The sequence below is a fragment of the Pelodiscus sinensis genome, chromosome 3 (assembly GCF_052426305.1).
Source record: "Pelodiscus sinensis isolate ZL-2025 chromosome 3, ASM5242630v1, whole genome shotgun sequence".
Classification (NCBI taxonomy): Eukaryota; Metazoa; Chordata; order Testudines; family Trionychidae; genus Pelodiscus; species Pelodiscus sinensis.
In genome coordinates this window covers 96,743,546-96,770,222 of record NC_143054.1, presented here as the reverse complement: position 1 = coordinate 96,770,222, position 26,677 = coordinate 96,743,546, and the positions used below count along the sequence as shown (strand labels likewise).

At 44.4% G+C, this 26,677-nt stretch overlaps 1 protein-coding gene across 1 annotated transcript; it reads left to right on the top strand.

Moving 5' to 3' along the window:
- The first annotated feature begins 204 nt into the window (after window positions 1–204).
- LOC102446893 (MFS-type transporter SLC18B1-like) lies at window positions 205–23,724 on the top strand. The gene is made up of 14 exons (XM_006136253.5): window positions 205–782; window positions 2,345–2,484; window positions 4,612–4,707; window positions 6,170–6,243; window positions 7,352–7,499; window positions 10,660–10,816; window positions 13,648–13,784; window positions 14,702–14,803; window positions 17,028–17,119; window positions 18,610–18,705; window positions 19,981–20,055; window positions 21,326–21,419; window positions 21,521–21,570; window positions 21,797–23,724. Exons 1-14 carry the CDS (start codon window positions 731–733, stop codon window positions 21,861–21,863), a joined length of 1,380 nt encoding a protein of 459 aa, XP_006136315.1. The 5' UTR covers window positions 205–730; the 3' UTR covers window positions 21,864–23,724.
- Window positions 23,725–26,677: the final 2,953 nt, after the last annotated feature.

Sequence of the window (26,677 nt, the reverse complement as noted above, 5' to 3'; positions counted from 1 at the left end):
TGGAAGGTATGCTCTGGATGCAGAGATTTTTAGGGCTTCAAGGTCTTAGGGGGCATTTCCCAGAGGCCTCCCCCCTCCATGCTAAAAAATTCCAGGGGCGCTGGACATATTTACAAGTGCTGCACTTTGGGACAGCTCCAGAGGAATGTGAGCCCCGCGGAAATGTCTGGTGACCTTCTGTGGCTTGTGTTATGCAGAAGGATGGAGCAGCCCATCATGACCGTGCTTGTAAACTCTCTGGAACGCGTGTAATGGTCACTCCGACTTACCGCCTGCTGCAGGTGCGCGCACACGTGTAGCGCCCCGCGGGTTTGCCTTCGGCTCGGAGGAGGGGAGGAGAGAACAAGCCAAGAACATTTTACCCGGATTGGTTCCAGCGCCATGCGGATGCAGAGCCCTCCTCGTCGCTCGCCCGGCGCCTCAGGGCAGAGAAAGGGCGCATCAGCACTTCAGAGCGGCGGCCACTGATTTGTGGATTGCGCAAGTTCGGCGAAGCAGCGCTTGCCCGCCCGGTGGGAGGAAAGAGGAGGGAAGCTGCAATGGAGTCAGGCAGCCGCTCCCTGAGCGGGCTTGGTGTGAACTGAGCATGCTCCGTAATACTAACCTCTGAGCTCGGCCCCGGCTCTCACCGAGCTGCCTTTCTGGATCTCCGTGCAGAACGGGGGCAGGCGAGAAGGACGTCGGCGTCTGGAGACGTTCCCTTGGGCTGCGGTGTCCAGGACTCCCCGCCATGGGCAGCGAGGAGGCAGAGACCCAGGAGACTTTGCAAATCCTCGGTGGGGGTAAGAGAGTTTGTTTCTTTCGGACCCCGCTCTGCTGAACTTTCCCGAGTGCGAACCTTCCCCCGGGGCTCCCGGGCAGTCGTCGCGCTCACCCCAAGCAACCTTGGAATCCTTACGAGACTCCGGGCTGGCGCCTCTCTGGGTCGTTTGTTTGTGTTTGCTGAAGGATTCTTCGGGATCCCTGTGCAAGGGGGAGGAGACGCTCCTTCCTCTGCCCCTCGCACTTCAGCGGCTGGTAGGTCGCACATCGCAAGAACTGAGAGCTACTGTACCAAGATGCCTGCCACTGCTTGGCCTCTTCGCCTGCCGACCTCGTACTGCTGCAGTTAACCCAGAGCATTCTGGTCTGGGCTAATGGGCTCCGTTGGCTGTTTCTTTTGATGGGACAGCTAACTGAAACGGAACAGACTTTTGGGTTGTTTAGTAAAGGTTTATGGCAAGGAAAGGTTCTTGCTGGCTATTTCAAAACTCTCAAGCTAATTGAGATCCTAGCCACATAACGGAAAGTCTTACAAGTGGGACCTGAAGTCAGTATTGTTAAATAACTAGCTTAATGCAGCTTGGGAAAAGAGCAAAAGGGTATTTTTTTTATTTTTATAGTAACTTCTGGCCTCAACCTTACTCTGGAATGCAACTTGACAGGCGTCCTCTCTCCCCCCCCCCCTTCTTTTTTTTTGTTTTAAACAATTACTCTATGAAGTATGAGGAGTCCTGTGGCACCTTATAGACTAACTGAAGTGTGGGTACCACAGGTGCCTGGACTCCTCATCACTTTTGCAGATTCAGACTAACACGGCTACCCCTCTGATCTATGAAGTATGTAACAAACAGGAAGGCGGTTCAGGTCTTAATCCTTGTGCCCTGGGATCAGGAAAAAAGAACGGCAAATTTAAATACGGTATCTGTTGCAAAACTTTGATTGAAGGATACCATGAGCTGGCAGGTGACCTACACCTTTGAATGTTTCTTAAATCTTTATTAGTAAACTGATTGTTTCTGGGCCTCTGGGCTGTAAACAAATTTTAGGTGAGGGATGAGGTGCAGGGTTTTTTTTTTTAATTCTAACTTAATGATCATTAATAGGCTGTAAACAAGAGACTACAACTGTATACTAGAAGTTATCATCTTACCTAAAGGCACCCAAGGAAATGATCAGGCAGCCAGTACTCAGGTGGGCAGTTCTTACTCCCACAGGTAATCCATTTAACTTCAGTGTAGCTATGTGAGACAGGGTGTCAGTTTCAGATCCTTTTGTCATTGATGTTGCAAGCTGCTCAGTGCGGAAAGACACTGGGGCTCTTAGAAGCCAAAGTGACTGAGTGTGAAGGGCAATCTGTACAGATCAGCTTTCAGGGTTGGGGAGGCTTCACTTAAGGTACAGAAATATATGCAGAAAATGATGGGATTAGGGGCTTAATGGCAGAACCTCAGTTATCTTGTCCTGAACCACAGCTTTAAGTTACTCATTCCAGATTCCTAGAGGGCTCTTCCCTTCTAAACAGATAGGCTCTGATTAACTGGGACACAAAATTGCAAGCTAATACAAATCTTTTTAACTCAAGAAAATGGCAGACCAGAAGTTCCCGCTGAAGAGTCAAGCAGGCTTACCAGAGATCAGCTCTTCACAATGGCAGCAACAGCTTGTTTGAACTTCAGTTCAATGATTTGCTATTCAATCCTGGGACCCTTTTTTCCAAGAGAGGTAAATCATTATGCAGCTCAATAAACTATTATTCAGATGTCTAAAAAACTAAGAAGTAACTTTTTAAAAAGTAATCAGATAATTGATATTGCAGATAATTGATATTGCAGTCTTAATGACTTTATGTGAGGACAGGTTCCTATTGCACTAGGCACCGTAAGAGAGAGTTCCTGTCCCAAAACACTGATGACCCATTTTATGAGGCAGACAGAGAATAGAGGTGAAGTGATTTGCCCAAAGTCACAGAAGAACCTGGAACAAAGCCCGGATCTCTAGACTTCCATTCCAGTGCCTTATTCCTTAGACCTCTGTGTCCAGTTCTGGGGCCCCCACTATAGAAAGGATGTGGACGTATTGGAGAGGGTCCATTGGAGGGTGACCAAAATGATTAGGAGGCTGGAGCGTATGACCTATGAGGAGAGACTGAGGGATTTGGGTTTGTTTAGTCTGCAGAAGAGAAGAGTGAGGGGGATTTGATAGCAGCCTTCAACTTCCTGAAGGGAGGCTCCAAAGGATGGAGAGAGGCTGTTCACAGTAGTGAGGGATGGCAGAACAAGGAGCAATGGTCTCAAGTTATAGTGGGAGAGGTCTAGGTTGGACATTAGAAAAACTATTTCACTAGGAGGGTGGTGAAGCACTGCAATGGGTTACGTAGGGAGGTGGTGGAATCTCCATCCCTAGAGGTTTTTAAGTCTCGGCTTACCAAAGCCCTGGCTGGGTTGATTTAATTGGGATTGATACTGACTTGGGCAGGTGACTGGACTTGATGACCTCCTGAGGTCTCTTCCAGCTCAATGATTCTATGATCCCCTGCCCTCCAATGCACTTACAACTTCCTCCTCAACCTTTCCTAGGATAAAGTTTGGCTGACAGGAAAACCACCTTAACTGTTGCAATAAATTGAGTGAGTTGAGATAAATTAATATGGAACCCCATGCCACTTCAGAGTAACCATTTCAGAGCAGGGCTGGGGAACCTTTTTCCCATCAGGGGCCACTGTCCCGTAGGGGGAAAAAAAATCAGTCACAGGGCTCACACAGCCCAGTCAAGGGGGCTGGTGGCTTCTGGCTTCCCCTAGGTTTTTAGGGTTTTGAACTTTCCTGATCAGATGGACTAAACTCCATCGCCATGAATAGCACCTGGTTTGTCTGTTTGGCCCTCATATGGGGCCAAACATGAGGCGTTCAGGGTGTGGGAGGGGCTCCAAGTTGCAGCAGAAGGTTGAGCAAGGGAGGGGGGAAGGGCTCTCGGGTGGGGCTGTGGATGAGGGTTTTGGTGTGCAAGAGCTTGGAATGGGGTTGCAGGGTCTGAGTGGGAGTTAGGATGCTGAAGCAGGCTCAGGGCTGGGTTGGGCTATAGGTACAGGATCTGGGAATGAATTTGGGTGCAGGAAGAGGCTCAGGGCTGGAGCGCTTGCCTCAGGCAGCTCCCAGATTCAGAAGCTGTCATGTGTCCCTGCGTGGGGGAGGGCAGGTTGCTTTGTACACTGCATTCCCCTGCAGATGCCACCCCTACTGCTTCCTGGCCAATGAGAATTGTGGGGGTGGTGTCTGCAGGCAAGGGTAGTTAGTGTATGCTGTTTCCCCAAGCACTCTCTGGGACAGGCATAAGGATCTTGTGGAAAAGGGTTTTTTGTGCAAAGTGGGCACGGCCACACTGCCTGTTTTTGTGCAAAAACAGAACGAAAAAGTATGCAACTGAAGCGCGGGAAAATGCTAATCTGCGCTTCATTTGCATTGGCTCTTGTGGCAAAATTCAGTGTAGCCACAGCCTTAGGGAATGCTTTCTGCCCCTGTGTAAGGGCCAGCTAGCTACCTCAAGTGCAACTCAGAATTTCCATCCTTCATACCTACCTCCAGTTGAAATAGATACGTCTGTACTTGACTACAGCAATCATAAATTTGTGGTCTAAGGTGATTTTTAAATTTCTGTAGAATTACTGCTGAATCTCCCACTCCTCTTTAAAACAGAAAATGCTTTATGACCATGGTGGCAGGTACAGTGCTAGAAGAGTAAAAATGTAAGACTTGATCAGGAAGTATTTTAACCCAATGTTAACTTTGTGTATGGTGAACTTTTTTTTGTCCACATTTTAAATCTGATTGGTATGGTGGTTTCCTTTCACAGGCAGAGAAAAAGGGTGCCAGTGATACAGTTGTTGGACTGATTTTTGGATGCTTTGCTTTATTCAATTTCTTGACTTCTTTAATATTAGGCAATTATGTAAGTATATTTAATGTTTTCAGTATAGACTTAATTATAGAATACTGCTTAGAGTCACTAGCACCTGGTCCAGACAAACTGCACTTGTCAACTACTACCCAGATCCTGGCAAGTTCTAAGTTACCTTATTATTTGCTTCCCTCCATCAGTCTATATCACGGGTGGACAAAAGGGCCTCCGCGGGATGGATTCGGCCCGCCAAACAGGTTGATCTGGCCCATGGAGGTCCTGCCACTCCACTGCCCCCAAGCCAATCAGGGCCTAGGGATGTGGGAGTGTACAGTGCTTAGAGCCAACCCTAGCAGTTGACTCTAAGCGCCACCAGAGGGCAGGGAGTGAGTGACTTCACCCCCCCCCCACTTATAAGCGCTTCATGCTCCTTACAGGATGGGGGCAGGATAGGAGACTTTGTGTGATCCCCCCACTACCAGCAGCGCAGGTGCCTACAGGAAACTGCCAACTGTTCAGGACAGCTGGCGGGTCTCTCTGGGGGAGCATAGGACAGACTTCACATACTCCCCCACTCAGACCAGTCAGGGACTGGGGATGGGGAAGCATGGAAGTGTCCTGGCCCCACCTCTTCCACCTGAAGCTCTGCCCCTTCCACGGGGGCTAAGAGCCTCTTGAAAAATTTCTGAAGTGGCCCCTGGTCAAAATGTTTTGCCCACCCCAGTCTATATCCACCACCCTTTTCTTCCTGTATCATGAATGGCAGGTGATGGATGGGTTTGTGTAGGCTAATCCCAGGCTGGCTTGCCACTTCTGCCTGGGGCCCTGTCCTTCCTTCCCCTCCTGGAGATCAGAGGGACCCTCCCCGAAAGCTATAGAGCTATAGCAAAGACTTCCTTGTTGACAGCGGCGCGTCCAGACTGCCCCGATCTGCCAACAAACAGCTGATCATCAGCTGGCCGGCAGAGCGCGGCAGCCATTTAAATTTAAATGAAGCTGCGATTATTTAAATCGCGGCTTCATTTCCCTCTGCCGATCAGCCTAATCTACATGGCTCCATCGACGGAGCCATGTAGTTTAGACACACCATAAGATGCATACCCTATCATCTTGAATTACCCACTAGCAGTTAGATATATGAGCAAAGAGGATGACTAAAATGGCTGCCTTAAGAGCACCATTAGTGCCTGCTATAGATAATGCTGGATGTATGTGTGACACTTCATCTAACTGATGTAAGAACGCTGCTGCATTTTACCAATGTACAGAAGCTATAGCAAACAGCAGTAGCAAGTTAGCTCTACCAAGGGCTTACCATTGGGGAAACTAGGTTAAGTCACTTAACCATTTAGAATATTTTTAGGTTTGGTTGAAAGCTAAGTATGGCTATCAGTGATTTTTTTTCTTATAGTGTGCACAGTGTTTTTGTTTCATAATGCCACAAGTGAGTTTCCTTGACTAAAAATGGACTTGAAAAGATTAAAATGGAACATTTATTCCTCACCAATTGCAGCTTGTACAAATTGGAGCCAAATTCATGTTTGTGGCTGGGATGTTTGCCTCAGGATGTGTTACAATCCTGTTTGGGTGAGTGTTTTCCCTTGCATCTTAGTTCTAGTGTGACGCTTGTGTTGTAATCATATGAAAAACAGAAACTCTTGCTGTTAAAAATGAGGGCTAAAAGTCAAAAGACCTCTGCTCTGTTTATGACCTTGGGCTGGTTGCTTATGCTATCTTGGCCCTTAGTTTTCCTCCTCTGTAAAGTGGGAATAATGCTTCTCTAACTCTTGGGGTTATAAGGTTTGTTTAGTATTGAGACCCTTAGCAGGAAGATGCCATAAATGCAATTTGCAATTATAGTTATTTGAAAAACCCTAAGGATAATTGTATAAGTGCATGCAAATTCTAGTTAACAAAACAGGATTTTTAATGGTTTTAAATCCATTTGGAAATCAGAAGTTTAGGCTAGCAATTATAGGGGCTAAGGCACTAACTTCTGCAAAAGATGGTTTTATTTTTTAAAATGATCATCTAGTCCCCTTTGTGTCCTAACTGATGTAATTGAGGAGGGTTTGCAATGTTTCAGGTTTTGATGCAATTAGGACAATGTCATCTGCGAAAAGGAACATCTGAAGAACCCTGCCATCACTCAGAAATCCATCTTTCACTTCTGTCTTCCACAGGACATTTTTCATGACACTGGAAAAAAATTCTGGTGAATAAACACATCCCTGCTTAACTTCGAAGATCTAGGAGTTATTAAAAAGTGTGATTTCTGTAGTTACGTTCATCATGGAATCTTGTATGATTCTAACAAACAGGGAAGATGCCCTGTTTCTTTTTAAATCTCTTTTGACTGTGTCAAATTTGCATATGAATTTCATCACAGCTGCAGTCTGTCTTTGAATTTCTTTTTGACTGAAAATGGCAACTTGAATTATTTCTGGTATTCTGTCTGACTTCATCAGTCTTGTTTCCCTACACTGGCCCCTAGGTGCCTAAACTTTTGAAGCTCTTCCTTTATATGATGTTACACATGGTAGGTAAGAGTGATTCCCCTTTGATCGAGGGCAAGTGACTTGCCCTGTGTGGTCAAAGCACTGGGTCATGCTGTCTCTAGAAGATTTTGATAGTTTACCTTACAGTTGTAGTTTGGTTTTTTTATTTACTAAATTTCATTTATTTTTTCTTTCAGTATGTTGGACAAAGCACCCGATGGACCAATATTCATTGGTTTGTGTTTTCTGGTTAGAGCGATGGATGCCATAAGCTTTGCTGCAGCAGCGACAGCATCATTTTCTATTCTTGCAAAGGCTTTTCCCAATAATATAGCTACAGTAATGGTATGTACAAAGCCACACGTTATAGCTATATGTCTAGAATAAAAGAGTTTTAATGACTCATATCTTTATGCATTTTGCAGAGAAAACAGCCACTGTAACTATACAGCTGGTATCAAGTGTCTAGCATGTGCTCCTCTAGCTTAAAAAAGATTAATCCCCAACATAAAATATTTAATTTAAATGCTGTATGCCTGAAGAAATAAACATGATTCAGGTGGTATAAAAGTTATTTGGGTCCCACAACAATGGAAGGAAAGTGGATGTAAAACTAAGGACATTCAGTAGCTTATGTAGGAGTGCTAGAAAATGATTAGCTGAAGATGGGGTTTTAATGTATTTTTGTTGTGCTCCATTTGCCAGTGTTGTCTGGAATATGGGTAGGATAATGACTGAGAGTACAGCCTGAAAGTTTTCTAAAAATGCTGCTATCTTAGCCTAGTCTTCATGAAAACTGAATTCCATATGGTGTATAACAAAAGGAAATGGCTTGACATATCATACAGCTTTCTGCTTACAAATAAATCTGCTTTAACCAGAGGCTACAGTGAGGAGTTAAACCGTCACATTTGGGATTTTTTTTTTTCCTGCTAAGATTAATCAATTCTAGTGGGACTGGCATAGGTTACTCCTGTATTGTCATGTTGCATTCGGGATGACTTCACTCGCAGTTCATAAAATGGAAGGACTGCTGACCAAACCCCGCATGATACTGGGGATGTAAAAATGTAACCCTGTACGTACAGGGTTAACAGATCAGTCTGGGCTTATTGGTTAACGTGCACAATAACATGCAAGCTCCCCTTTTTTCCCCACACTGATGTCTCCAATAGAGAGGCAGACACATAGCTCCAGCATGTAATTGTGCAACCACTGAAAAATTCAGCAGTTACACAATTTCTTAATTAAATGCATTTTTACATGGCTACATGATACCAGTGCTTGCCTTGCTTTAAATGTAGCAAGCCAGTAGCAATGAAAAGAATGATCTCAAAGGAGTGGATATGGCTGAACACTTGGGCTACGTGTCATGGTGCTCTTTCAAACAAAAGCCATTTCAAAAGTAAAACCGTGCTCTAGACATGATTCTTTCGAAAACGGCAGGCTTTGAGGTTTACAGGATCTTTCGAAAAAGCCTGACGTTTTTGAAAGAACCATGTCTAGTCTGCGGTTTTACTTTCGAAATGGTGCTTGTTCGAAAGAACGCCATGACGTGATTATGCAAATGAAGCACGGGGTATTTAAATCCCGCTTCATTTGCACTTTCGAAGTGCCTCATTTACATCCCTCTGCCGACAGAGGGATGTAGTCTAGATGTAGCCTTGGAGTAGAAATTGGTGTTGCTGTTTAGTTGGAAGTAATTTTTTTTGGAGAGGGAGGGAACTGAAGGAGCAGGGGGGGAGCTAAATAAAAGTTTACTTTGGGGGTAACATTTTCTAGATCAAACTCTCCATTTCCTTATTTAATACCTTCATGATCTGGGTCCTTGAATTGTGGACTTGTTGAACTGGGGCTCTGATGCCTGTCAGTCTTGTTCCTTCTAGAGAGAGAATATAAAAAGGGCTTCTGATGTCTGTGGAAAAATAACTAGAAACGGTTTCCTGTGTTAGCAGCTAGAATCACAGAAGTAGACTGCCACAGATGCGCCACAGCGCAAAAAACAAAAAACTTCCCCCATTCCTCTTTATCTCTTTTGAGTTAATTTGTTTAAGTGTTACCAGTATTTTAATTATGGGTGATTTATACTAGTAAAAGCCCTTGTGTGGACACAGATACATTATTGCAAAGGTGATTTGTACCAGTGTAGTTATTCTCCTCCCTGCATGGGAATAATAATACTGGTGAAAGAACTACCTGCATAGTGCAAACAGTACATCTTTCCAGCATAAGCTTCCTTTTCACTGTTCTGTCACTTCCCAATGGTTACTATGGCTAAATACTCTATCAGGAAATTTTCTTGGTGTAAATATAAGTTGTTTGAATGATGTACCATACATTGGCAATAAGAACTAATAGTTCTTTGAGGTTTAATCCTTGTCAACTCACAGGGCCATAGCCAAACAGGATTATGGATTTGCTTTAACACAGAGTTGATTAGGGATAGTTGTTTTTATTAATCTCACTACGTCACTACTATTACAGGGTTAATATTGCCAAATGGTTACACAGCCACTTCAAACTGACACATCAATAAATGCAGGCAGAGAAATGCATAAAAGAGTCACAGGCACTTAGAAATGCTTACGTCCCTTCAGTCCGCGGGGAGTCCCGTTCCTGTCACCTCACACCAGGTAGACATGGTTCCATCTGGGGAAATCCAGGGCACCCTTCGAAGTCTCGGTCCCTCGTGAGACTCACCGGGCGTGGGCCTCCCTACACTAGTTATACTACAGTTGTTTACCAGGTATGCGTGTACTGGCTCAACACCATTCTTATCTCTCTTATGAGCGGAGACTGAGGTCAAGCTTGTTTACCGCTTAGTTGTTTCCCAGATCAAGTGCATGGGTTAAAGCTGATATGGGCCAGCTGCTGTTTGCGCCTGCATGGTCTCAGGTTATGTACTGCAAGGATGGAAACTTCCATCCTAGCCTTCTAAGCTGCAGGCCCCACATATTGTTTGTGACAGTCCTATAAAAGAAATCAAACTTAATTGGTCAAACATATCCTTGTTGTAATGTGATGGACTTCAGTAGATAATTAGTTGCAGGGGCTAAACTTAATCAGCTGTATGAAGGTAGAAAAGTTATTTAACTTAAGACATCTTTCATCTAAGCCCCAAAGAGGTGACTTAGTGATGCTTCATTGCAATATACTTGTTAAGTTCTTCCCTTCTGGTTTTAATATTTTATATTTGGGAACTGTAGTAATTTCGTTGCTGACCTCTCTGCAGATGTACTGGGTATATGGAACAGCAGCAGGGGTGTACCCTGGAACTGAGTACATTAAGCATCATGTGAGTGACAGACTGAAAAAGAAAGAATTACACTTCCCCTAAGAGGCTCAATTATCTTTTCTTAAGACAACTTTTTCAGACCCTCTTCACTGTCCTTGCATGTAAAGATCTTGGTTTATGGATAGTATTTGTTCTAGCTCTTGATCAATGACAGATCTTAGTTTCTATCTAGTAACTGTGTCTCTCTCTCTCTCCCTTCCTACCCTTTAGGGCAGTCTTGAAATTTTTACAGGACTTGGACTGGTGCTGGGTCCACCAATAGGTGGCTTTTTGTATCAGTCCTTTGGCTATGAAGTCCCTTTCATAGTGCTTGGATGCTTGGTGCTGCTCCTGGTGCCTCTGAACATGTACCTCTTACCAAAATACGGTAGGCTCTTTTCCTTCCACTTTCTTCAGTTAATATTTCAAATTTGACAGACAGACAGACACACATTGCAGTAAAACCCTAGTTTACTTAACTTGCATAAGAATAGCTGCATACATAATTATCTGTGGCAAAACTGCAATTAATTTTAAATGGAGCCAGATCAGATCCTTGTTGAACATTACTAAAAATTGTGGATGCACATGGCTTGGAACGAGTCTCCTCTCGTGTCTATCCCTGTAAACACTGACTTTCTCTGACACATTGAAATGAAGTGAGATTTTTCTACATGATGTGTCTCATAGCTCTGGGATTTTTAAACTATCATTTGTCTTGGGGTATGTCTACACTAGGGATGTAAGAGTTTGTCCGGTTAACTGATAAGCATCAGCTTATTGGTTTCCCTAATAGTTAAACTCTTCTGCCTTCCAGGCATTCACTGGCTCACAGTCCTGCTCCCATGAGCCAGCTGCTGCCCCACGCTGCAGCCTCTGCAGTAAAAGGCTTATACTGCAGAGCCCAGAATACAGCCAGCTCCCTGGGGGTAGGCCAGGAGTCAGTGCATGTAATCTGGCTCCTGGCATGCATCAGAGACAGCTGCTGCCCTGCGCTGTGGGCTTACTATATAAGCCTTACACTTCAGCGTTCTCCACGAGTGGGACTGGCAGTCGGCTCATATTATAAGCCAGCTCCCAGTCCCGTTTCCAGGGAGCTGGCTGCACTGCAAGCTCTGCATTGTAAGGCTTCTCCTGCAGAGCCCACAGCACATGTAACCGCTAGGATTTTTAATGGTTACATGGTTACTTTTAAAAAACCTTTTTTACATCCCTAGTCTGCGCTGTGAGACTAGGGATGTAAAAACTCATGGCAGTGAGCCCCAACCGACTTGAGTTCACGCTACTGGGCTAAAAGCAGTGTAGACATTCCTGCTTAGGCTGGAGCCCAGGTTCTACCCATGGTGGGTCTCAGAGCCCCATTCCTACCTGAGCAGAGATGTCTCCACACGGCTATTCTTAGCCCAGTAGCACGAGTGCAAGTGAGTTGACCCAGGCTCTGAGACTCACTGTGGCATAGATGTACCCTTTGCCTCAGAATACTATTGAGCGAGTCAGGGGCTTACAGTACGAAGGACAAAAAGATTCCTATGTATTGCATTCCACAATGCAAGACATATTTCACACATGGAAGAGAATCCAGCTGCATGTAGTACTTTTAAGTCTCATGTTGTGATTCCATTAATCAGATCAAGTTTGGATGACCCAGTTTTGGGAGAAAAAGATAACTGAGGTACATCTACATTGCAACAGTATTTTGAAATAACTTGGTCCTCATCTACACAGCAGGCAGTTATTTCAAATAGTGTCAAAATACTGTCAAGTTGGAGGACTTCTTACTCCGACTCCCTGATTGCATGAGGAATAAGGGAAGTCCGGGGAAGAGTGCTCCACTTCAAAATTTGAAAAGTGCAGTGTAAACACTCCAGCTACGTCTACACTGGCATGATTTTCTGGAAAAGTTTTCCGTTAAAAGCATTTTCGGAAAAGCGCATCTAGATCGGCAGGACACTTTTCCACAAAAGCACTTTTTGCGGAAAAGTGTCTGTGGCCAATCTAGATGCGCTTTTCTGCAAAAAAGCCCCAATCGCCATTTTCGCGATCGGGGCCTTTTTGCGGAAAACAAATCTTTGCTGTCTACACTGGCCCTATTGCTCAAAAGTTTTTCAGAAAAATACTTTTGCCCTAACGGGAGCAGCATAGTATTTCCGCAAAAGCACTGACAATTTTACATGAGATCGTCAGTGCTTTTGCGGAAATTCAAGCAGCCAGTGTAGACAGCTGGCAAGTTTTTCTGCAAAAGCAGATGATTTTGCAGAAAAACTTGCCAGTGCAGACACAGCCTCCCTATTTTGAAATAAGCTGTTTCAAAATAAGCTATGCAATTGACGTAACTCAAAATAAGCTACGGAAATTGAGCTAAGCCCTGCTGTGTAGACACACCCTGAGAGGTATCATAAACAGCCTAATGTTAGAAGATAGTTTCATCCTCCAGAAATCTTATAATGACTAATGAAAGAACACAGATGTGATAACTTTGGAGGATAAGAGAAACTCTATGGTTAAACACTGTAATCGCCATCGCCCACAAGCGGGGGTATGGTAGCTAAACATATTATTAGAGAGGAAGCACCAACTATATTTGAGCCTGTATTCTGCTTGCTACTGTTAGATAAGAAATTCTGGTCAACCATTTCTTTGTCTTCACAAGATGTTTATAGCTTGGATATAAATACTTTGAATTATGCAGCTTTGGAAATATGCAATGTGGAAGTCCATTATACAAAGAGCTATAGAGTCTGCTACTCACATGCATTATCATCTACAAGATCAATCTCATCGTACCCACAATAAGATCATGCACATATTGAAGTGTGTGCAGGATCAGGCCCTTGGAACATAATTTAAAGGTGTAAAACATCACAATAGCACCTGAAAAGTGGCAATCTATTCTACCATCTTAGTCACTCAAGCACTTGCCTAATTACTTTGTTTTGAACTGAAAGCATTAAAAAAGAAGATTTAAATTCTAATTGCTTTTTGTTTTTCTAGTTTCCAAACTGGAGACTAAAAATCCCCTCTGATCTTAAAAAAAATGTCTAAGGGATGACTTGTAACATTTTAATCTTTGCTTCAATTTGAGTATGAAATGACCACCTTCAAACCAGTGGGAGTGGGAGAATGCTCAGTCTTGGAAACACAACAGTGGGCTATAAGCGTATCAAATAAAACACAACCCATGTACTAATGAACACGGTTTCTTCTCTTCTCTTAAAATAGATGCAGTTGCTACCAAAGATTCATTCTGGACACTTATTACTCTGCCAAAAGTAGTACTTCTCTGTTTCACTATAGTTTCACTAAGTGCATGTTTAGGCTTTCTGGATCCCACTATGTCACTGTTCGTTTCCGAGAAGGTGAGTCCCCTTGATATGCAAGAGATTTCATGTGGCTTTAGCGGTATGGACTACTTTAATCCAAATATTTTAAAATCCAGTGTGTTTATTATTGGCATTACCTGATATTGTATTGCCTATTTTTATTCATTCTCTGTTTCTGGTTTAGTACGTAGAGATAATGCACATGAATATCAGGGGGTTCACTTGCATGTGATTGGGTAAGAAGAATATTTTCAGACTTTGCAGTAGCTGCCATTCAGTAATATTTGTACAGACTGAGCTCTTTAAATCTAGACTTGTGAATTGTTGATGCCATTGGCAATGGCCTATAAAACTAGGGAAGGCCAAATGGCAAGTGAAAATAGCTCACTCTACAACATTCTAACTTTTCATTCTGTTGTTGCAGCTGCTGTGAGATATCTTTCCTTTTTCCCGTTTCTTGTGCCGAATATATTTTTATCTGACTTTTAAAAAAAAATCAAATCTTTGTCTTTTAAACTGGGGGGAGGGGAAGTATTTTAAAGGCAAGTCATGCTGTAAAATAAATGCACCAAATAGGAAGCTATAAATACTATAGTATTCTATTACCTGTTAACAAAGCTAAACATTGGAAATGTAAATACTAGAGTTACTTAAGAACAATCTTTGAGATTTAGATTTCAAACACCCCAGATTAGTGGCAGCATTCTGGATTGGAGGCAATTCTGTTTCCTTTTGAGATTAGACTAGAACTGCATAAGTGATGGAATCTGATGAACTGAAAAAAAAATTGGCAAAGAGAAGGGAACTGAAACTCTGAGACTGATATCCAACTATTAAAAAATACTCTTCATACAGAAATAGGGAAAATATTTACTTCTGTCACTTAGCCTAAAATGTAATAGTAATAGAATACTTTGCTAATTCTATGCTTTTCTAAATATTTTATTTTACAGTTCAAATTACCAGCTGGTTATGTGGGGTTAGTATTCCTAGGTTTGGCCCTCTCCTACTCACTGTCATCACCATTACTTGGATTTCTAAGTGATAAAATACCAGTGAGTACAATCTCTTATTGCTTGTATAGTGTCTCATGTTCCTGGTTAGTTTAAATATGCAAATTAAATATCAGAGCAGTCTCTGTTCTGACATCATAGATCTAGAGCCCCTTTCTGCAAAGGCCCTTCACTGAGTCCCATTTTCTTCGAGACAATGGAACTCTAGAAGGGCCCACATGCACATATCCTTGTGCAGAATTCGGTGCTGCACTAAGTCCATAGAGGCATACTCTTGTCCATTGTGTTTACTGTATCTATGGTATAGCTGGCGCAGGGCAGGTAGAATGCCTCTGACTCACTATTTCAAGTAGTGTTGGTGGCAGGATGTGATGAGGCAGTGAACAAACAAGCTTGACATTGATACTAAGAATTTGAAGACACAGAAGGCCAAAACATTTTTGAGGAAAAAGACAATCTCACTGTATGAATGTACAGTAAAACGCAGATGGTCTGGCATCTGACGGTCCAGCACTTCTGATGGTCCGGCACCATCAGGAACCCAGAAGTGCTCCGGGCAGCCAGACCATTGGAGCTGCTCTGCCCCAAGCTTCCCATATTCAGCCTCTGCTAAAACTGACCAGTGGCTGAATCAGGGAAGCCGCCAGAGGCAGAGCAGCTGGGGTGCTGCCGGGTAGGTCCCCTAGCGCTTCCCTTCGGGACCAACTGGGCCGCACCCCAGGTGTCCCCGATTCAGCCACTGCTGAAACTGACCAGCGGCTGACTACAGGAAGCCTGAGGCAGAGTTGCTCTGCCCCAGGCTTCCTGGAGTCAGCCGCTGGTCAGTTTCAACAGCAGCTGAATCTGGACGCCTGGGACAGAGCAGCTGGGGCACTGCCGGGTTGGTCCCCGCAGAGCAGCGCAGCGCCGCACCTCGGCACTGCGGGGACCAACTCAGCAGCACCCCAGCTGCTCTACCTCAGGTGTCCCCAAGTCAGCTGCTGCTGAAACTGATCAGCGGCTTACTCCAGGAAGCCCGGGGCAGAGCAGCTCTGCCTCGGGATTCCTGGAGTCAGCCGCTGATCAGTATCAGCAATGTCTGACTTGGGGACACCTGGGCCAGAGCAGCTGGGGTGCTGCTGGGTTGGTCCAGTAGCACCGAGGAGCGGCGCTGCGGGACCAACCCAGTAGCACCCCAGATGCTCTGCCCCAAAAGCAGCTGTGGTGCTGCCGGGTTGGTCTCGCCGCGCCAAGAGTTGGTGCTACCGGACCAACCCGGCAGCACTCCAGCTGCTCTGCCCCAGGCGTCTCCGATTCAGCCACTGCTGGTCAGTTTCAGCAGCGGCTGAATCAGGGACGCCTGGGGCAGAGCCGGACTATCGGAAGGGGGGGGCTATGAGAGGTCTGGGGTGGCCCCCCCCCCCAGACCCGTCATAGCCTCCCCTTCTGATAGTCCAGCACTTCCTGGGTCCCAAAGGTGCCGGATTATCGGAAGTTTACTGTATTTGAAATGAGCTCAGGACATGTGCCTGGTTAGGAGGCTTTGGTGATACCACTCTATCCAAGCCTTATATGATCACAAGTGAAAACATGTTCAAGGTGTTCTGATGTAGTGAATATCACTTTTCTACTACCATTGATGGTCACTATTTGGCTGAGGGAAAACAGGAAAAGCAGAATGTATGTCCACGATCAGGTGCATTGCCACTTGACGGTAGTGGGAGCGGTTAATCTCACCTAAGCAGCACATGGACACTTGTTTTGTTATATTAGTGCTGCAGAAAAGTACGGCTTGGATCATTCTGCTAGTGGAACCCACGGTTTGGTTCCCTGGCAGTAGTCTGCTTGGAATGGGGGCACGATCGTTTGAGGCCCCCTGATATAATCTGCATAGCATGGAGTGGGCATGACCTAGAAGCATACCAATCAGTGCTGAATCCAATTCTGGCAGAAGTTCTGAGGAGCCCCAGTCATAAGGTAAAGTAGGGGCCCCTGACAGATGATTTTTGAGGGTGTGAGGCAGTCAAGTTAAAACCTAAATTCGCCTCTGTTACCTGTCCTAACTACAGCATCATCCTACATGTGGAATAGGTGATACGGTGGCACCATAACTAATATTGAGTGTCATGACTTGCATTGTGTTATGACAGGGAGAGAATATTAACTTTCTCCAGACAATTAATCTAAATCTGTGTCTCAGCCTTTTCACCATGTGAGGTGTTAGCTGCTTCTGAAGAAAAGGAAATGCTTCTGAATGAGTCTGTTTTCTTTGATTTCTCTTTCATAGCACCTAAGGAAATGGTTTTTGGTCTTTGGAGGCTTACTGACAGCACTGTCCTTTTTCCTGTTAGGACCTGCTCCCATCTTGCACATTGAAAGGTCAGTTCATTGCCTTTTATCTCGACTCAATACTTACAGTTCTGAATAGGCTCAGTTAATATCTGCTCACTTTAGTCTGGTTGTGGGATGGAGTTAAAAGCTGGCTCCCAGGGAGTCTCCTACCACCCATGCTGCTGTCTGAGAGGCAGCATCACAGAGGACGGGGGAAGGGACAGGCAGGAACTGGTGCATGTGGGGAGCCAACTTAAATGTCTACTCCCCACATGCACCAGCTCCTAATTGCCATCCTGCATGTAACTGTAACCTCTGAAATTTTCATTGGTTACACAGTCACTTAATTAAATGCATTTTAACATCCCTAGTTGTTACTGGTCAATCTTTCACAACCAACATAGCTTTAGGAGAGCACAATACTTTTTTTAGTGGCTTATGCATCTAAGAACGAGCTGTGGCTATGCCTTCACTTAAGCGGAATCCCGCTGAGAGGGCCAGCTTGATTTAATATCCAAAGAGAGACAGGACAAGAAGCAATGGGCTTAAACTGCAGCAAGGGAAGTTTAAGTTGGACTTGAGGATAAACTTCCTAACTATTAAGGTGATTAAGCACAACAATAAATTGTCTAGGGAGGTTGTGGAATCTCCATCATTGGAGATATTAAAGAACAGGTTAGATAGACAGCTGTCAGGGGTGATCTAGATGGTTCTTGGTCCTGTCATAAGTGCAGGGGCCTATACTTGACCTCATGAGGTCCCTTCTAGCTCTAGTATTCTATGATTTTGTGTTTTCTTAATCTCATTATAGTGAGGTGAGGTAAATGCTGTAGCTCACATTTGATGTTTACCTCAGCTAAGTACATTGAAGTAAACTACAGTGCCTTGAATAGTTTGGATAGTTATGACCTTGAAATGCCTCAGATGGAAAATCATTGCTACTCCTGCCTTCCCCCCCCCCCAAAGAGTGACAAGATTTCTCATTTTTTTTGTAAAGCCACTTCTTCTTACCTCTGTCCTCAAATGATATGCTCTGTTACATCTGTGAAACAACATTGATGGCAAGGATTGCTAAGGAGCGGGTCACTTTTTAAAAAAACCTTTTGAAGAACAACATAGCTGATTTTAAACATTTGTGGGAAGAAGAAGTGAATGGAGGTTCCCCTCCTCACCTTCTCTATCTACAATGGTATGATTTGAATTTAACGATCCCAGGATGAATTGGCAGGTTCAGCAGTTGGTAAAACTATTCTCTGATTATAAACTGAGCTCCTTGCAGAAGGAAATTGTTGATGCAACAAACATGGAATATATCAGAATTTTTGTTTTGCACAAAGTCCATTTTTCAGACTGGAGTTGTACTCGTAAGAAATCTCTTTTCAAAACATGTATAACAATTTACTTGGTAACTTATTCCCTTAACAAGGGAAAACTAATCTCTGAATCCCAGAGAGCTGGTGTAACAGACCTAAATAATGAAAGTAAGGCTTTTGTTTGAAAGGAATGATGTACTACTTGTTTAAATGCTTATTTTGCAGCAAACTCTGGATATTTGTCCTAATGCTGGTTTTGGTTGGCTTTTCCCTTGGGATGTCTGGTATCCCTCTGTTCCCTGAGATACTGAATTGTGCTTAGTAAGTAATCTTATCCATCAAAACTTTAATGATTACTAATAATCTGTTCAAATAATTTTCAACCAACATTTCATTCTTGGGGGTAAGAGGTAGAATTAATTAATTGTTAATGTGATCCTGAAATGTGGAGTACAGTAAACTTCTGATAATACAGCACCTTTAGGACCCAGGGGGTGCCAGATTATCAGATATTCCGGACTATCAGAAGGGGTGGCTATAAGGGGTCTGGAGTGGAGTGGGGGGGGGGGGATGCGCCCCTTCTCGCTCCAGGACCAACCCGGCTGCACCCCAGCTGCTCTGCCCCAGGCATTCCCAAGTCAGCTGCTGCTGAAACTGACCAGTGGCTGACTTGGGGAAGCCCGGGGCAGAGCTGCTCTGCCCCTGGCTTCCTCGAGTCAGCCGCTGGTCAGTTTCAGCAGCGGCTGAATCGGAGAAGCCGGAGGCAGAGCAGCTCCAATTGTCTGGTTGCCCGGAGCACTCAGAGTTCCAGATGGTGCCGGACCTTCAGGAGTGCTGGACCACTGGAGTTTTACTGTATAACTTTCAAAAGATCAGTGTCTTTCATAAGGGAGGGAGAGGGAGAGCTTCTGAATCACTTTAACGCTTTTGAATTTTGTGTGTCAAAATTGGGATGACAACTTCACTAGAGTCATGGGGTCCAACTGGTTTTGGTAGTTTGCTTAACAAGCCACAAGACTGGTGTGTGTGTGTGTGTGTGTGTGTGTGTGTGTGTGTGTGTGTGTGTGTGTGTGTATATATTTATTTATTAAGGGAACTCTTATTTCAGGTCACTGAAAGGGTTAATTGACAGAAAATACCATTAGCTCTTTGGGAGACATTACAGCAACAGTTCTATAAACAGGGGTCATACAGTTTCCCATCTTTAATGCTGCTTGGCTATAGTGGGTCCTCTTGGTTCCATGTTGTGTAAAGTGTGTTTCCTCCTGGAACCAAGGCCTCCCCCCATTTTTCTAGACCCATCAGTCAGCTTTTCTTCTCCTGTACCCCATCACAAGACTGACTGTATATGACAGAGATATCCAGTTATCACACAGAGTTCTGGGAATCCCATTGTCCTTTTCTTTTACCCAGGAAGGTAGTGCCAGATGGCTTAATAGGCAAGATATGGAGCAGAAAATGGTGAATCCTCTGTGCAGAGATGCTTTCCTGGGCTGGATGCTATTGTGTGAATGTTAATATATTTCCCAAGCGGGGAACATTTTAAAAGGCAACTTTTATGTGCCTAGTAGAAATAACCTATTTGTTTTTCTCCAGTGAGAATGGATTTGAGGAAGGGTTAAGTGTATTGGGACTGGTGTCTGGGCTCTTCAGTGCAATGTGGTCACTTGGGTAGGTACATAATCATTGTCTATACATTTCTGGTGTTTTCTCTGTGTCATAATATTGTTTGGTGGCTTAAGTGTGTAAAAGAGCCTGCTTGCCAAATTGTGTCCCCTGCTGGCCAAGCATGGCTCTTCAATGTCCTGCTCCACTTTCCTCAGCTCCCAGTACATTTCAGATTGCTACCTATTTGGGCAACATTTACTAGGATTTTAGTTTGCTCCACTTTATCGTCAGTATTGGCAACTGGTGGTGGTTTCTCTTCTGAGTGACTGAATTTCTGGCTGTGCTGCTAAGTACTGGGCAGTTGAGAACACTGCTGGGATTACATCAATACCCTGATTGTCAGTACAGATATGTACAGTTCAAGGTCACCTGTACTAGTCCTTGCTTCTTCCTGTATGCATCTTTAGGTTATGTAAATTGAAGCAGCTTTTTTAAATGGTCTATTTCCCAATTTTAATATGGGCATCGTGGCATTAACCAGACAGTTGGGCTACGTCTACATTGCAAGATTTTGTGCAAATACTTTTAATGCAAGAGTTTTTGTGTTAAAGTATTTGCGCAAGAGAGCGTCAACACTGGCATCCGTGCCAGTGTAGGTGCTCTCTTGCACAAGAAAGTTCCGATGGCCATTTTAGCCATCGGGCTTTCTTGCGCAAGAAATTAACGTTGCCTGTCTACACTGGCCTCTTGCACAAGAGGGCTTATCCCTGAGTGGGAGCATCACAGTATTTGCGCAAGAAGCACTGATTTTATACATTAGAACGTCAGTGTTCTTGCGCAAGTACTCGCGGCCAGTGTAGACAGGTGGCAAGATTTTGCGCAAAAGTACCTGCTTTTGCACAAAATCTTGCCAATGTAGACACAGCCTTGGTGTTTTGTGACTAGTACTGTTGGCTACACTACGTAACTGTCTCAGTGCTGCTGTGTAATTGCACCATCTCAGCTTAAACTTAAATAGTAAGCTAGTGGCACTGGAATAGTTTGTCATGGGCATGCTGAAAGCCATTAACAAAACTGTAAACCCTCTATGGTGGAAACCACTTTAAGCCAGGGCTAGTTTGAATGCCTTTTTTTCCCCTCCACAAAATCTGAGTTTGGTGCATAGATTACACTGAGTCCTTGTGTCAGTCACCAGTTGTACTGACGCAACTCTGTGCCATTGGTACATTAGTTATAGACCTGAAATCTTTCAGTATTAAAGAATCTCTTATCTGTAGCTGTTCTAATCTATTCTTTTTGAGGTACCCATACTTCTTTTCTTTGATATTTTTAGAGCTTTTGTAGGACCAACATTAGGTGGATTCCTAAATGAGAAGCTGGGGTTTGAATGGGCTGCAGCCATACAAGGAGGATGGTCATTACTAACGGTTAGTAAGCTAGTGTTCTTGTTTATTGCTTTCATTGCAGACTACAACTGTAACATATTACACAGGTATTACAATAATAATTGTTGGCTGTTTCTTTAAAGGGACTAGCGATTGGAATATTCTATATCATAGAGACTTCACAAAGAAGAAGGTACTTTTTTTTTTTACATCTATTTCAAACTAGATTGACAAGGTTTTCATTAAGAAAAATACATATTTTCAACCATACTTCTGTTTCTTTATATCGGCCCACTAATGAAAGAGCCAATAAACACTTTGGGGGGGCATTGACTACATTTTTTTCGTTAATTTTGTACACAGCATTATTTATCTAGAAGCTCTATTAAACTCTTTTCTTCTTTTGCCTCCTCAAACAGATCCAATTTGCAGAGAGCTCTGGGCACAAATGAAGAAAGAGCTCCCCTGATGGCTAGTGAGACGTAGCCTGGAATACATGTGGACCAACATTCAGGGTTTTTTAAAATAAATTAACTTAGTAATGAGAAGAGTGGACTTAACACCCAAACACAGTGTTGCATAATCCTGGAGCTGGGGTAGCCACTTCCCATAATACATTGTAGTTTATTTCTAATTGCAACATTTGTGCACTGATACTCTGTTTAAATACAGAATGCCTTTCTTTTGGATGGTCCTGCTGTGGATTGGTTGAACTGGTAAATCTCATGGAGCCTGCTTATCTGTGTTCACTGTATAGTGCACTGAAGAGAGAGATGGCATAATGTGAAAGATTTGTTTCAGAATATTCTGATTTTGCACTTGAATCTACTGGGTATTATCCCGGACAGTCTGTGTCTAACATCTTTTATCATAGTATATATTTTTCTTTTTCAAAGGAAGATAATGGTCAAATACCATAATTGATAATGTTAGATGTTCAAAGGGAATTTGAAATAGAGAAGTGGTGAGCATAATGTTCTGTTAAATAAAACCAGGTAACTTCTTATTTCAAAGGTGTGTGAATTTCTTTGGTGAAATGAGATTACAAGTGAGAGTGGAGAGGAAGTCAGCAATTTCCCATGTCCTCCTAATGACATAGAAGTAGGAAAGAAAGGCTAATGTGGGGGAATGGGAGAGCTGAATTAATATGCTGGGCCATATTCACTAAGTACAGAATTAGACTTGTTTATACTAGGACTGAATTTGGCCTGCAGTGGAAACAGAATTGGGTGGAATTTGAATCTGTATTACTACTGACTATGCATTAGACACAGTGGTGTCAGCTAACATAGAAGTATCCCAGTCTGGGCAGACTGACAGAGAGGTTCAGGTGTACATTTTGTATTCTCTTTATCTACCTAGCAGGGTTAGTGTATTTGTGCCCTTGCTAAATGTATTGTAAATACAGAAGGGTTCTTAATGTGAGTGTTGTAACTGTCTCCAGCAGGGTTCCCAACTAAACAGTAATTTTAATACTGGGCCTGATCTTGGGACAATACCTTGTCAAACCTTGGAGTGATAACTGGGAATTCTTAAGTAATCCATATAGTTAATATACAATTCATAGATCATGCTACAAGTACAAGTTGGGCCACTTATTTCTGCAACAACAGCAGAGTTTTCTTTCAGTCTATAAAAAGGACATGTAAGAGTCACATCGTAAAAAGCTCTGAGCATCTTACCAGCCCTTTGAAGCTTATAATCAGGAACATCCAGTCAGCCTCAACCTTTAAGAGCAGCAAGCAGCACTCTCATAAATCTTGCCTATATGATAGCCTTCCCTAAAGTTCTGGGGAGATCAGAGAGGTTTGGAAGTCGGAGTGAAGGAAGTGAGTGCCAAACTCCAGGTGCTTTCATGGTGATCAATCTGCCACCAGCATTTTTGCTGTGTATCAGGAGGATTTTAAGCACCTCCATTGACCACAACTGTGGCACTATTGAACTGGGAATGGGTTTAAATGAAGGCTTTTCTTTCGGGGAAAAAACTGAGGGGAGGTGACGGGAGGGAATGAGTTTGGAATATGTAGATCCCTGTGCATATACAAAATTTGTATCCGCATCTGATCCACAAAGATTGTCCATAGATTTGCAGGGCTCAAGGTATAGGCCCACTTTACCTTTATAATGCTCTGATAACACAGCCCTGCATTCCTTTCACATCCAGACTTATTCTGACAAGTGTAACCATGATTTGTTTCCTTGATAGAAGCAGAAGCTTGGAATTTGTGATTAACTTTAAGCATTAATATAATTAGTTAAATACAGTATGTACATTATATTTCTGAGCACTCTGACTAGAATACTTTTGAAGCTTTATCTTAATGCTCAGTAAAGGCACTAACAAGTTTGTATTTTTTTTAAGTTACTGTTTGCTTGCTCTACTCTCTGCAGGTAGGGTGCCACCTCCTGGAGGTTCTGGGGAATAGTTCACCAGATCATCACCCCTTTCTGTCTCTTTGTCTACAGCCACTCTCATGCCTGAGGAGGTGCTGTAGCCTGTTTGTGAATCAGGTCTTGTCTACGTTAATCATGCTTCTCCCCTGTGCCCCCTCGTCGATTTAATGTACGTGACTTCAGCTACACATATAGCATACAAGTTGATGTACTTACCTGGGGGGGGTCTTCTGTGTGGTAAGATTACCGGGGGCCATTCTTCTGTCCACTTCACCTATTCTTCTCATCCTGGTGGAGTAGCGAATCTGACAGGAGAGCACTCAGAGACTGATTTATCATGTCTAAGCAGCTGCAATAAATTGACCACCGTAGATCAATCACTACAGCATAGCTTAGACAAGCCCTCAGCCAGATCACTCAGTGCTTCCCCCTTCCCTCCCCCGTGCTTGTGGTCAATTCCCTGCTCCCTGGATTTTCCTCCAGTTGCAGCCTATGGATTTTATAGGTTTAGTGCAGATCTTAATCCCTTCCGTGCCTGTGTGGGATGGACACCCTACCATAGTTATAGTAATTTTATTAGTAGTTTCAGATTTCTTGCTCTGCATGAAACTTTAGAACTTTACTTATTCCATTTTAGAAAAAAAAAATTTCTGAAACTTCAGAAATTTCTTTGTTCACATTTATAGCTGGATCTATGAAGCAGATTTACAGAATACAGAGCAGTCTTCTACATCATCCAAACATTCTGCAGGATGGGGACCTTAGGCTATAATATCATCAGGACTAAATCTTAATCATATTAACTTTATGCAGTGAAGTAGTCTCACTAATTTTATCCAAATTAATCAGGTGTCTTTAAGAGAAAGGATGGTCCTATTAGCTAAGGTGATAGGCTGGCACTCTAGAGCCGTGTGTGTGCCCGCCAAGTGCTCGGGGCTGGCCTGGCCCCGGGCACGTGGCACATGCGCGGTGCCGGAGCCGGCCCCGGGCACATGGTGAGCGCTGTCCCCGGGAGCACCGCGGATTGGCCGCCCGCGATCTGGGCGCGCGGCGCTTGGGGGGGGGGGAGAGCCAGCCCCAGGTGCGCGGCGTTTGCAGGGGGCGCCGGCCCTGGGCGCGTGGTGCTTGGCGGTGGAAGGGCGCCGGTGCAGCGACCGAAACACTAACTTCTCAGAATTTGTGACTTGGGGTGCACTGAGCATGCGCACACGAACTGAGCAAACTCAGTATCCCTCGCTGTAGCCGCTGCCCTCTCTCTGTCCTCACTGCCTCCTCAGATTTGCTTCCTCCTCTTTGGAGGTGTTTAAAATGATGAAGGGGGGCAAATTGCAGGGGTGTGTGTGTCAGGTTCTGAGCATGGGGCAGAAATTTACCGGCTGGAGGCATCAATCTTCTTTTTTTAGCTGTAGAAGAGGGGCAAAATTTGAAAAATCGGGGGGGGGGGGGGATGGTAGCCTTGGTTAAGCCCGGGCGGGGGGACACTGCCAGACCCTGTGCGCGGACAAAACCCCTGTTTACAGAGGGGGAGAGGTGGGAACAGTCACCCAGCGGGACAAGCCACCTGATGTCCTTGTAAATATCGGTTTTCCAGGGGTGCAAAGTCTTTTTTTTCTTTATTTTCCCTGGATGCTGCCTGTCAGCCCCTGAGAAGGGGGCGGGCTCCTGGGCTTGAGTTCTTAAAGGCACAGGCCTCCCAATTCCTAGACGGTCAATGCTTAGACACCACCGTTCCTCTGTATGTGTACAAGTGTGAAATATTCTACATACAGTTCCTGTCTCAAACTCTGCCTCTCCCTTTTTTAGTATTTAATAGTTTTCTCTTCGTCTCTCTATCAGAAGTCACTGCATCTCCTTTCTCTTGTGTACTATGCTGATGTGCTAAAGTCCCTCCTATCCACACCCTCTCCTGTACTGCAATCCCCTGACCCATGGCAGAGCCCCCACCTGTCCCCCAAACTCCTCCTAGCAAGCACCCCTCATGCACCCAAACTCCGTCCCAGATCCTGATCACCAAACATGGGCAAGTATCGGAGGGGTCGCCGTGTTAGTCTGAATCTGAAGAATCGTTGAGAAGTCCTGTGGCACTATCTTCAGTTCGTCTATAAGGTGCCACAGGACTCCTCGCCAACATGGCCAAGTGAAATTTTAGTGATTCCTCCCGTTGTCAATGGGGACATGGGTCAGAGAGCTCAGAGCAGGGGGCTCCAACGTTTTGAAAGTGCAATCCAATATGTACCTTATATATAAATACCCTTTTCCCGCTTCATTCCTACCCCTTCTCCAAGTCCCAGATCCTGCACCCTCTATCCTCCCTCTCTTGCCCATCCTCAGTCTCTTTCATCAACCTGGGACAGACGGTTGGGTGTGCATGCTCTGGTCTTTGCTTAAGGGATCTGGAGTGTGAGAAGGGCTCTGAGCAGCTCTTGGAGCATGCATTTACTGTGGTGTTCTAGGTGCAGGCTTTGGCAGGGTATTTGGATGCATGGGTGCTCAGAGCGATAAGGGCTTGGATACAGGACTGGGTTCATGCCAGGGGTAGGAGTTAGTGACGTATGCTCCATTTTGTCACTGCTGGTGACTCCTAGATGGTGGTGGAGTGTGCCTAAGGCAGGCTCACCCATGCCCTTGCCCTGTAACACTCCCTAAAGCTGCAAGAAAACTCCATCCCTGGTCCTGTGGTGAAAGGATACAGAATGGTATATGTTGAACCCTGCCATTAGCACCCTTCTTTTTCCTCCCCTGCCATGCACACAAAGCAGCAGACTCCCAGGCATGGTATCAGCTGCAAGGCAAAGTGCAGGACATCCACAGCAGTGGGGGGAGGGGCATGTAAGTGCTGGCACTTGATATCTTCTTGCCCACACCAGTCAGGATCACCTGACAGAGGCTACAAGATCTACCAGTAT